Genomic DNA, 12,042 nt, shown 5'->3' with positions numbered 1-12,042 from the left:
AACATCTCATCATCGACAATCAATGTACAATCCCAGCGTGGGAAAATTTAAGTCAATATTTCCAAACATTGACCCAACACTTAATTCTTCCACTCATAAAAAATTGTTTTTCTTTGGGTAAATAAATAACATTTTTAACAAAATCACAAAACTTCTCTCCATCTGGACAAAGAATTGGCCAAAATTTAGCCGATTTCCGCATTGGAATTATTAAACATCCGAAAGCCTTATATTCCTTAAATTTAGCCAGCACTCTAGCTACTATAAGTATATTGGAGAGCAAAACCACCCATTTTTACCAGACCAAAATTCCTGTAAAAGCATTGATTCCAAAACATTTCACATTCCAGTATCTAGAATATAGAACATTTCTAATTTATGATTACTGTCACTTGCAAACCAATCAACTTTAAAGGGTCCCCACAAATGTTCAAATAATCAAAAATCTGATAAGACACTCCCCAGTCATCTGCATCATTTAAATTACTAATAAAATCTGCCTTCTCATTATGAGATCTTGATATCCATTCTATATCTAACAAAATACCATTTATCAGACAAAACTTATAAACATCCAATGCTATTTTTTGTAAATCCTCTTTCATACTTCCTTTGTTTACAATACTAACAACATTTTCATTATCCGTAAACAACTTTACTCACTTCCCTGCAAGTTCATGACTTAGTGACAACAAAACTCTCAGTACTGCAACTAACTCTCTACAAGTTGAACTTCTACATGACTCTTCTGAATTTCAGGCTCTGTAAGCTACACCATGCATGTTTGCTTTCAACACAATACCCTCCAAATCCATTCCCGCTAGCGTCTGAATAAACTATTTTATCACAAGAAGGCTCCATAAATAAATTTCTAACATTAATACAATAAATGTTATCAATCCAAAATTGAATTTGTTTGATACTCTCATTTGACAATCAAATATATGCATTCCAGGAATAAGCATTCAGTATATATACATCTTGTCATAAAGTTGACAAACTGACCCTATGTCTGTAGACATTGATATAACCTGACCTACAAAACTAGCAACCTTTCTAACAGGAACTGTTTTATGTTTATTCACGACTGATATGATCTCTTAACCAGTTTCCCGCACTTTCTTCAACCTCATCGCAGGTATTGTCAAAACAAACTTAACCGTATCAATTGAATATCCTAGCCAGTCTTAACTCTGAATGGGATTCCACAATGATTTGCTTTAATAGATAAGAAAACCACTCAACTGTAAATCTGCTTGAACAATCTCAGAAATGGATCTTGCTGATTCAAAACCCTGTCCAAAACCTCTACCATCATCCAAGTACATAACAATACATTTTCCCTCTCCTCTCCACTTCTTTACCAAAGGTCTTGTAATTTTAGTAAATATATAAGGAGCCGATTTTAACCCAAACAGTAGAACTAAAAATTTAAAAAACCTCGAGTCTGTTTACCGTTCACAACCCATGAAAAACCTAAGAACTCTGTATGAGGATAAAACATTTCAACATGATGGTACACAGCATGCAAGTCAAAACTAAACATAAATGAATCAATTTTAACATAAACTAAAGCTGTTCTAATATCCTCATACTTAACACTTTGCTTCAAAATATGCAACTTAACACATCTGAGATCTAAGATAAGTCTCTTTTTACCGTTTGATTGAACAGAGACTGTGAGAGGATTTACAATAAATGGTATATCTACACATTCAATTAGCCCGTCTAAATTCTAACAACTCTAAAATTGCCATTTCAACAAATTCACTATGAAGTAATGCTGAATTATTATTTTGCTGAAAACATCTTTGAGGCACACTGTAAAAAAGTGTTTTATATCCATTCTTAATAATTATATGCACGCATATTTTCCCAAAATTGTAAATGTGCTCTTAATTTACCTTTAACTTTAACAGAACACGAATTTTGATTTTGATATTCATGATGTTCAAACTGTTCAAGTAAATACTCATCTTTCACAAACTCTGATGGCTCAGGTTGTGCTCTGCTTTTTGTCTTGTTGTCCCCCACTTGTTCTGCTACGTACAATAAGCGGGCATTCTCTTAATTTGGAAGTGAGTGAAGTCCCCGCACACGTAACACCCATCGTCACAAAAGGGCGTGGTCCCAAACTGTTGTTTCTGCAGAAAAGGTTGCCGTGGCACAAGACGAGTATGATAAGGAACACTCGGAACTTGATTAAGGTAATCCGAGAACGGATTTGGTGCGGTAGAGGAAGGCTTGCTTTTTCCCTGTTCCAGAGTGTCCCTCGATTTAGTCGACATCTTCCTCTTCTTAATGGCACGATTTTCCGCTTTGTAGATTTTACTTTCATTTTCGGAATCACTTGCAATTGGGTTTAAAATATATTGATTCACAGTCTCTCACCCTCCGGAGGATGAATCTGCTATTCTTATATGTTTATTTCTGTCCTTAATTTTTACAGTAGCCTCTTGAATTAATTCTTAAGCATAATCTAGTTTCCCGTTGTCTATTGCCCAGTTATCGCAAATCTTACTTGTAAGTACACGCTACGACCGATGTAGCATTGCATTGAGTGATGACACTTTCTAATCGGTGTGTATTTCAATTGGGATTCGAAATAACGATTCTGATTGGCGCATTTATATAGACCCGCCCGTTTATCAAATGCATACAGTTGAAAACATGATGCTAACACGTGGAAAGATGAAAAACTTCTCATAAAGTTGTACTACCAAGTTAAAAATTACATACAGAGTTATTTGATAACAAACGGGTCAATGTTTACGTACATGTGTAAATAATGTTAATGAAAAGAAAATAAAAAGAAAAGCAATAATATATATAAATATAAAAAATAACTATGTTGAAGCATCCTCTGATATCATAGATTTTACTTTGTCCAAATCATTACCTTTCAGGATAGAGTGGGGCCATATCTAAGGCCGATTCTCCATAGGAAAAAATTCAAAAAAATAATAAATTTTTTTAACTTAAAAAGTTATATGTTACATTCAGATGTTACATATATGTAAGCATCTTGACATATTATTGATTCTCAGTTGTTAAGACTGTGGTCCCACAAGAATATTTGATGTAAGTTTAGGCCTAAAAAAAAAAGTTGTGTGTTTCGGGTAATCCGACCTAACCTACAAAGTTGGCCCGATCCTACCATTTTAGATGTCTGATTTTATCCGATTGTGAATTTTATCTTATTTCCAATAAAAAATACGTTTTTAAATATGAAACAAACAAACATTCTTAGGATTCATACAAAAAAAAATATGATAAAATAAAAAAATAAAAATTTCATCCATAGATAAAACAATTGTAGACTAATTTTGAAATCAATTTTTTTTTAATTAACACTTGTTTATTTCTACATATTGCGAATTATCAACTGATTAAAATGCCACCACGGGGGCCCCAAACGGAGAAATTGAATGACAAGGGCACAAAAAAAAGGGAAAGGGCCCAGGGAGCAGGACCCAATGTATAAGGGATGATGGCCCATCAAACCCGGTGAAAACCAATTCGGAGTCACCAACCATAAAGGGAAACGACCATCCTTTCCCATAGCAGGGAGATTTTTCCCCACAGTCCCATCGATCCACAACATGCTAGGTATGCACGTTAGCAACGCAATTAAACAAAAAATTATAGAAGGGCAGTATATTGATCTGGCCTCTCTATTACCTCCTAGACCTGGTGGGGATGAGAAAAAATTAATTGTAAATAATATGGGGGAAATAATATCCAAGGATGCTAACCCCAAAAATGTTGATACCATAGAACAGTGGACTGATCTCATGTTTATATTTGCTGGGATTTATCTTAGTGGCCACCCTGCTAAATCCATAGAGCTTTTGAAATACATGCATTGTGTTAGGATGGGGGCTAATAAGGGAGCAATGGGATGGAAAGAATACGATGTTCAGTATAGGTTACGTATGGCACATAATCCAGCATCATCATGGGAGGAAGTGGATTCTGAGCTCTGGTTAATGTACATGACCCCAACTTCAACCGTTAATGCTCCTCAAACCCTGCCCAGAGCTACATCCATAGGAAAGTGCTACAACTTCAATTTCAAAGGGTCTTGCGAAAAGTTTCCTTGCACGTACACTCACAGTTGTTTACGTTGTAGCGGCCAGCATGCTATGATACACTGCACTCTTGCTCAAACTCATATGCATAATTTTCATGCCCCCAGATTCCCAACACAACATGCTAACAATCAACCCAGGACACAACAATCGCATTTCAGGGGACCCCAGAACCCCAACAACCTGCGCCCCCGTTTTAAATTTACAAACCCACAAGGTGTGGGGCCTCGGCAAAACCCCTATTAAACTCCCGGCACTTGAGAAGTACTTGTCAGATTATCCAAAAACTCAGACTGCGAAAAAATTATTTTAGGGTTTTCCCAGGGTTTTCAATTATATTACACGGGGCCAAGAATTCATATTCAATAAAAAAATTTGATATCTGCATATGAACATCACAACGAGCTTCGAGAAAAAATAATGAAGGAAGTAGAATTAGGACGGGTTGGGGGGCCATTTCGGGATCTACCAATTTCAAACCTCCGCATATCTCCTATCGGAGTGGTGCCAAAGGGGGACAACTCTGGTTGGAGATTAATAACACACCTCTCATTTCCTAAATTCAATAGCGTAAATTTTTTCAAAGACCCAGAGGAAAGCTCAGTTAAATATACATCTTTTGACTCGGTTATACAGATGATTGCTAAAATTGGTCAGGGGGCATTTATAGCAAAATGCGATATAAAATCAGCTTTTAGACTTTTGCCAATATGTCCAGGGGATTTTGACCTACTTGGTTTTATGTTTGATGATATGTACTACATTGATAAGTGTTTACCAATGGGGTGTTCTGTGTCATGTAAGGTCTTTGAAGAATTTGCAACATTTTTAAACTGGTTGGCAATAATAAAATCTCATGTAGACACAATAGACCACTATTTGGACGACTTCATATTTGCGGGTCACAATGCTTCTGTTTGTAAGGACACCATGTCTACATTTCATAGTATTTGTCATGATCTAGGGGTACCTTTAGCTGAGGATAAAACTGTAGGTCCTACCACTTGCTTAACATTTTTAGGTTTGGAAATCGACACTATTGAAATGCTGGTTAGAGTACCTTATCCAAAATGTGTTGAACTCCAAAATCTTTTAAAACAATTGTTCCCACTCAAAAAAGTCGCACTTAAGCAGTTGCAGTCAGTGCTGGGAAAACTTAATTTCTTTACAAGGGCAATTCGGCCAGGCCGTGCATTTGTACGGCGCCTGTATGACGCCACCATCGGTGTCACGCAACCACATCATTACCTAAGAGTTACTCAATCTATGCGGGAGGATATTTTTATGTAGTGTAGGTTTTTAGAGGATTTTAACGGTGTGGTTTATTTCTTAGAAGAAGAATGGTATTCAGATCAAAATCTCAATTTGTTCACCGATAGCTCAGGGTCTGCTCAACTAGGATGTGGGGCGTATTTGAATGGGGAGTGGTGTTTCTTTAGTTGGCCCAAAAATTGGAAATATATCGATGGGCATCACGACATGACCCTATTAGAGTTTATCCCTGTGGTTTTATCTGTTATCATTTGGGGCAACAAATTAGCCAACAAAAAAATTACATTTCACATAGACAATCATGCATTGGTTGCAGTTTTGAACAAACTAACCTCTAAATCTGAGCTTGTCATGGTATTAGTTAGAGCATTTGTCTTAAAATGCATGCGACACAACATTTTATTTCGTGCTGAATATATTTCAACTAAATCTAATAATATTGCTGATGCCATTTCTCGTAAACAGTGGACCAGGTTTCGCCAGGCCGCACCAAACGCAAGGAGGGACCCCGAACCCATCGCCCAGTCATTTCACAACCTTATTTCAAGTTTGAACTTGATCGGCTGCTAGAAGCTGCAATATCCGATAACACACACAGGGTTCAAAAAGTCGGTTTACTGTCGTATCAAAAATTTTGTCATCAGTTCGCACTTGCATATTGGCCTCCAACACTATGTTCGGTGGTTCAGTACTTATTGCATCTATCAACATCTGGCCTTGCTTATTCAACGGTGCATTCGTATTTGTCTGCAATTTCTTACCACTGCAAGTTACAAGGAATAGGGGACCCAACTTCTCACTTTTTAGTTACAAAGCTTTTGCAGGGCATGAAACGATTAAATCACAATTCTGATACAAGACTGCCTATAACTAAAGACTTGCTTGAAAAAATAATTTTGGTTTTACCCACTACATGCACTAATTCTTATGAAACAAGTCTTTTCTCGGCAGCATTTTCACTGGCATTTCATGGTTTATTTCGCGTCGGTGAATTGACTGTTAAATTCCGAACAATATTGTACTTGGTATGGAAAATCTAACTCTAGACCCTGATAAACAGCTATTGTTAATCAATCTCAAACATTCCAAGACTGACCAGGTAGGAAAAGATACCATTTTGCAAATTGGTAAATCTGAGGGAGTTGCGTGTCCATTCAAGCTTGTTGAGAAATATTTAAGTGTCCGTCCGTTGACTGCAGGGCCCCTTTTTTGTCACTTCGCATACCAAAATTCTAACTCATAGGCTTTGCTTATCTATTGTAGACAAACAAAAAGTGTGGTTAGTGGGGTCCTCAATACTGAAGCATGCTCAATTAGAAGCATTTTTAAGACCTGGAGGTCTTCACCTGAACCTGAAAAGGCTAAATATTTCATTATGGTGGCAGAGGTACAGTGGAGACTTCTATTAGAAAACTCAGGCTAGTTTGCATGAAGCTTTTTCAATTTATTCAAACCAACTTCCCACATTCTAAGGTCATTTGGTCTTGCATACAATGGCGTTATTCTCAAAACTCTCGTGCTATGTAATCACAACGTAAACGCCTTCATTCTTGTGCATCCAGGTTAGCCTTGCGGTATGACGGCGCAATTATCCGCCATCCTGATATAAAGCGTGACTCCTTGTTCTTCTGTGATGGAGTACACTTGTCAAAATTGGCTAATGCTGTTTTCCTAAATACTCTTCAGGGGGGTCTTGAGGCTATCTTAACAAAAGGGCATGCTTGTTATCCGGCTTAGCAAGCTTACCCTAGGGCACGGTTGTAAGTTAAATCCGCTCATACCCCCACACATATGGTGGCGGAGTTCCCAATCTCTTAAGCTCCATAGCTGCTTTCGAGTTTGGGAACTTATGGCGTGAATGAGCGGCGCTGGTCATTCGTAAATTCTTGACTTCTGCACCTCCCAGAGTCAAGGTATTAAACCTGTGAACTTTGAACTTTGAATGAACTTTGAACTTTGTTTGAATTTGTTGAATTATGTTAACTACATGTATGATGTTACTTGATGTGTTGAATTTTGAAATTTGGGGCATGCCCTTTGTCATGTATGGCGGCCCATTACCCTTAAACGGCCGTGCCCAATCATCGCCAGATTTGAAATAAAATTAAAGAAATTTATAAATGTTTTACTATTTGTGTTTTGTTGCGCACTTTTCTGAGATAATATTTACATCCAATTCTTTATGCATTGGTTGGTGTTATCGAAGAAAGGGCCGACACCATTATCTCCCCTTTGTCACGCACTTTATTACTAGAGTTATCTCCCCATTGAATATATAAATTAAAGCCCAAGCCCAATAATCTTTCTTTCACTTCCTGTTGCTGAGAAGATAGGTTGGTTAAGTTAATATTATATTTTTATCTTTGATAAGCACGTGCTGCAAATAACCCACCCATCCCTCCCTTTTGAAAAGGTATCTGCTGGTTGTTCTGTTTTATTTTTCAGAAACCCTGTAAGGACCTGTCATCCGGTACGGCTGTTTTATGCTACATGTGTGCACTTAACACCTGATTGGCATGAATGAGCGGCGCTGGTCATTTCAGACTAGTACATGTATTATTATGTGGACATCGACCCCTGCACCTCCCAAGGGTCAATCGTAAATTCTTGACTTCTGCACCTCCCAGAGTCAAGGTATTAAACATTTGAACTTTGAGTGAACTTGGAATGAACTTTGAACTTTGAGTGAACTTTGAACTTTGTTTGAACTTGTTGAATTATGTGGACTACAGTATGATGTTACTTGATGTGTTGAATTTTGAAATTTGGGGCATGCCCTTTGTCATGTATGGCGGCCCATTACCCTTAAACAGCCGTGCCCAATCATCGCCAGATTTGAAATAAAATTAAAGAAATTTATAAATGTTTTACTATTTGTGTTTTGTTGCGCACTTTTCTGAGATAACATCTGCTATGATAATTACTTTGAAATGAACAAGAAGCAACATATTTTTACCCTTTTATTGTATATATTAATGCATATCAAAAATGTTGAAACACATGTAAAATTTGAACATTTTTCATATAAGGAATTCTCAAATCTGTCTCTAGCTATCAGGGTATGTTTCAATTTCACTTGTATGTCTTCCTGTTTTAGGAAAGGAGACTAGACCCCAGAATAGATAAGATATATGAACTAAATATGATTATTACCTTACCTTTTTTTTTAAGGAAACAAATTAAGAAATCACATGCAGGCCGGGTGGCTTGATTTTTTTGTTGTTGAATAAAAATGTTACAAATCATTCAATTACCAAAAAAGATCAATAAAATTATTTTTAGTATCAGTGATGGTTGTTTTCAAATATGTGTGCATGAGAAATCAGTGACTCAAGGAAATTGACACAAGTTTCATAATTATACATGCATGCATGCAACTAATGCTTTTTATGAAAATCAAAAGAATTAGGGGGAGGGTATACATGTAAATGTATTTCTAAGTGATATGATGCTTTTATCATGATAATATCATGATGTAGATGTATGTAGTACGTAATTTGAATAGGGTTAAAATTCATATTGTAACGTGTAATGTGGGTTCAAACTATGGATAATAATTTTCCCTTAACGTTTCCTACGTTTCTAATTGATTGGAGTAAAATCAACTCTTAAACACTTTTCATCAAATTAAATCAAACACAATGATTCCAATTTGTAATGTATAATTTTCCTTCAGCTATCCTTGTACAACACTTGGTCTGAAACCACTGTTTCAGACCACCGTTTAGACCCTGTTCTGAACCTAGTCCGAACTTATTTATTTCTGAGTCTATGCTCCTGGACTATATGATATACTCTAATGTTTCAAATGGTCCACCTGCAGTATTTTGGGGTCCCTCAAATGAAACATAAACCGTACCTACGATTATCGCTGTAACTCTGCTCTCTGAATGAAGTCTTCTCTCCTCTGCGTCTACCAGCAGACTAACAACTATGCGCAGACGCGCTTCCTATTTATACCCTTCGTCAAGTCTGCTGACTCATTGCAGGGTCATCAAAACGTTTGAGACCATTACCACACCGAAGGAATAGCTTATGATTGAATATCTTTGATTGACCCTGATTGCCCTATTTACATAATCAAAGGAATTTTCATTACAATATTAAATGAGGCTGCATGAACAACAATTAACCTCTAAAAGGTCAGATAAAGATGTTTACTTAAGGAGAGCCCTATAAACCTGGGAAATGGTGGGTTCAGTACTTAAATGGCCATATTTTTCTTAAACCTATTAAATGGAATTGGCAATTTGTGGTATACTTTTTCTCAGAATTGCTAGCACAATTAAAGTTTCTCCACCCTTGATGTTTTTATGGTTAAATCCGTGAGATATTTGTTCAAATTTGAAGATTAATATGTAAACATTCAAATTGAACTTGAATATTGGTATGCTGCAAATATTTTATTCATGCTGTAGGAGCTAACACAGGTACACTAGATATCAAGGCAATTTCAGCGACGACTGCTCTCCAATCAAACATCACATTTTTTTTTTACTGATTTCTATTTTTCTATCAGTGGTATAAAAATGTATACGTTATCTATATATATAAACACAAGTACATGCTATTTATTTGTATTTAATCAAAATTAATTGTCCCATCCAAGGTATTTTCCATTGCTATCTGCAATGATGTTAATTAGTCAATCCGCTTTCTTGCAGAATCGTTCTGGAGAGAAACTAAAATCATGCATTCCAGAAACGAAATGGCTCATTATTATTAATATTATTTTATTGCAAGTATATATTTTGATGCAAACTCCCTCTGATTTGGATCAGCCAGAGCATGTCCACCACCTTGCTTTCATTTTTGCTATCTATAGCTGGTTTATTGAAAATGAATGATTAAAGCAATTAACTAACTTCACAATAATTATAGCCCTGCTCCAAAGAAGAAGGGGGTATACTGTTTTACCCTTGTATGTATGTCTGTCTGTCCATCCTTCTGTCTGAATGAAATTTTTTTGTTGCATTTTCCTCAGCAACTACTCATTGCAGATGTTCGAAATTTTAACACACTCTTTGTTTAGACATGCCATATCATATGGTCTTTTCTTGTACCAATCGGACATCAACTTCTTTTTAAAAACAACTTTGTTTATTTTTAGCATAAATTTTTAACAAATTTTCATTAAAGATTTCTCAGCAACTATTTCTCGCAGATGCTTGAAATTTTAATACTCTATTTCTTAAGGAATGTCATGCATTTTATTTTTGTACCAATCAGATGTCAACTTGGTCACCCGACGGTATTTAAATGTGGATTAAAGTACATAATCAAAATATTTTCAACGGTTTAGAAATTTTCAATTTTACACTATTTGTCGAAAAAGATATTGGAAAGGTAAAAATTCTTCAAGACCCAGCTGGATTCGTACTCATGATGTACAGATTCGCAACTGATGCTGTTCGGTAAAATATCTATGAAGCAAAAAAAAAAAAGATTTAAAATTAAACTGAATTTCATCATCAATTTTGAAAGTAAGCATGAACACATCAGTATTGTAACGTCACAATATTGAAGTGTCGCTGGCCAATACCACCTTAATCTTATTTGCTTGGATTATTTAATCTTGATCAATTGTTGATAGCACAAACTCCACAGGTGTAAAGTTAACCTAATATAGTTTATACATAATCAGCAAGTTCCGTATGGGCCAAGAGTGGAGCTGGAGCCCCCATATGGAATTTACGGAACATGGATACACTATATTAGATCAACTACAAACCATATAATGATTATATCTTACCGACTGCCTTTGTTTTAATGATAAAAAGTAAATAAAACAATTAAAATAAAGCTTTTATAACAATAATATGTCAAGTTTCAATTTTATTACGAAACTTGAAGTCATAACTCTTAGAATGACATCATAATGCTATGAGGACGATAGCAAGTTTATTGTCCCCCAAGACAGCAACTATTTTCGCCTCGTGAAATAATTGCTGTAGAGGGGGACAATAAACTTGCTATCGTCTGAATAGTCAGTAAATAGATATTTTATTAAACCGAAGTAACTTTAATTTGTCCACCATGCAGAATTTTTTATGATAAACAAATAAGAGTTATCAAACTTTGAATTTTACTTCAGATTACTTCAGAGGTGTTTCGAATTTAAAAAGGAGGGAAATCAAATGCCACCAGTTAATAGTTTCGATGACTATCCACCATGTGCAGATGGCACAGAAGCTATTTTTTTTTTCATTTTCAAGTTAAATACATGCTAAAAATTCATATCTTTAAGTAGGCCTAATTTAGAAATTTTTATTTATGTGCAGAACCAGGTAAGTTGAGTACCTCATTGAAAGCACCATTTTTCTTCCAGTGACCTTAAAGCTACTTGCAAAATTGAACTAAGGTCTGGACATATTTCCAGGTCACAGGGAATCTTTATGTCAAGTTTGTAGCTTGTAATCATTATCCATCACAACCCGGGAAGATATTGGCCTTCACAGGAATTATGCAATTTTTTCCCCTTGAACTTGTACACCCTCAGATCATAAGCAATCATTATGTGAACCAATGACTTCCAGTGTTTCTCCATAAGAAAGATATAGACCAGACAGGAATAAGTAATTTTTCTTTAAGTAACCTTGAACTTGCACAAATGACCTTGGGTCAAGATCTTAGGTCATAAGCAATAATTGTGTGAAGTGGGAACTTCCATTGTTTCTCC

At 35.9% G+C, this 12,042-nt stretch overlaps 1 protein-coding gene across 1 annotated transcript; it reads left to right on the top strand.

Moving 5' to 3' along the window:
- The first annotated feature begins 1,272 nt into the window (after positions 1-1,272).
- On the top strand, positions 1,273-4,337 carry LOC132739463 (uncharacterized). Its single transcript, XM_060727181.1, has 2 exons — positions 1,273-1,369; positions 3,586-4,337. The coding sequence occupies exons 1-2, from the start codon at positions 1,273-1,275 to the stop codon at positions 4,335-4,337; spliced, it is 849 nt and encodes a 282-aa protein (XP_060583164.1).
- Positions 4,338-12,042: the final 7,705 nt, after the last annotated feature.

The sequence above is a fragment of the Ruditapes philippinarum genome, unplaced genomic scaffold (assembly GCF_026571515.1).
Source record: "Ruditapes philippinarum isolate M1 unplaced genomic scaffold, ASM2657151v2 ctg6855_1_1_1_1, whole genome shotgun sequence".
Lineage (NCBI taxonomy): Eukaryota > Metazoa > Mollusca > Bivalvia > Venerida > Veneridae > Ruditapes > Ruditapes philippinarum.
The sequence above is the reverse complement of the archived record's forward strand: the minus strand, read 5'-3'. Positions and strand labels throughout refer to the sequence as shown.

Excerpts from the sequence above, each read along its gene's own strand:
- LOC132739463 (XM_060727181.1), top strand. The coding sequence starts at position 1,273 with ATGGATCTTGCTGATTCAAAACCCTGTCCAAAACCTCTACCATCATCC. Across the intron at positions 1,370-3,585 it reads TCTCCACTTCTTTACCAAAG|TCCCATCGATCCACAACATG; the intron begins GTCTTGTAATTT and ends TTTTCCCCACAG.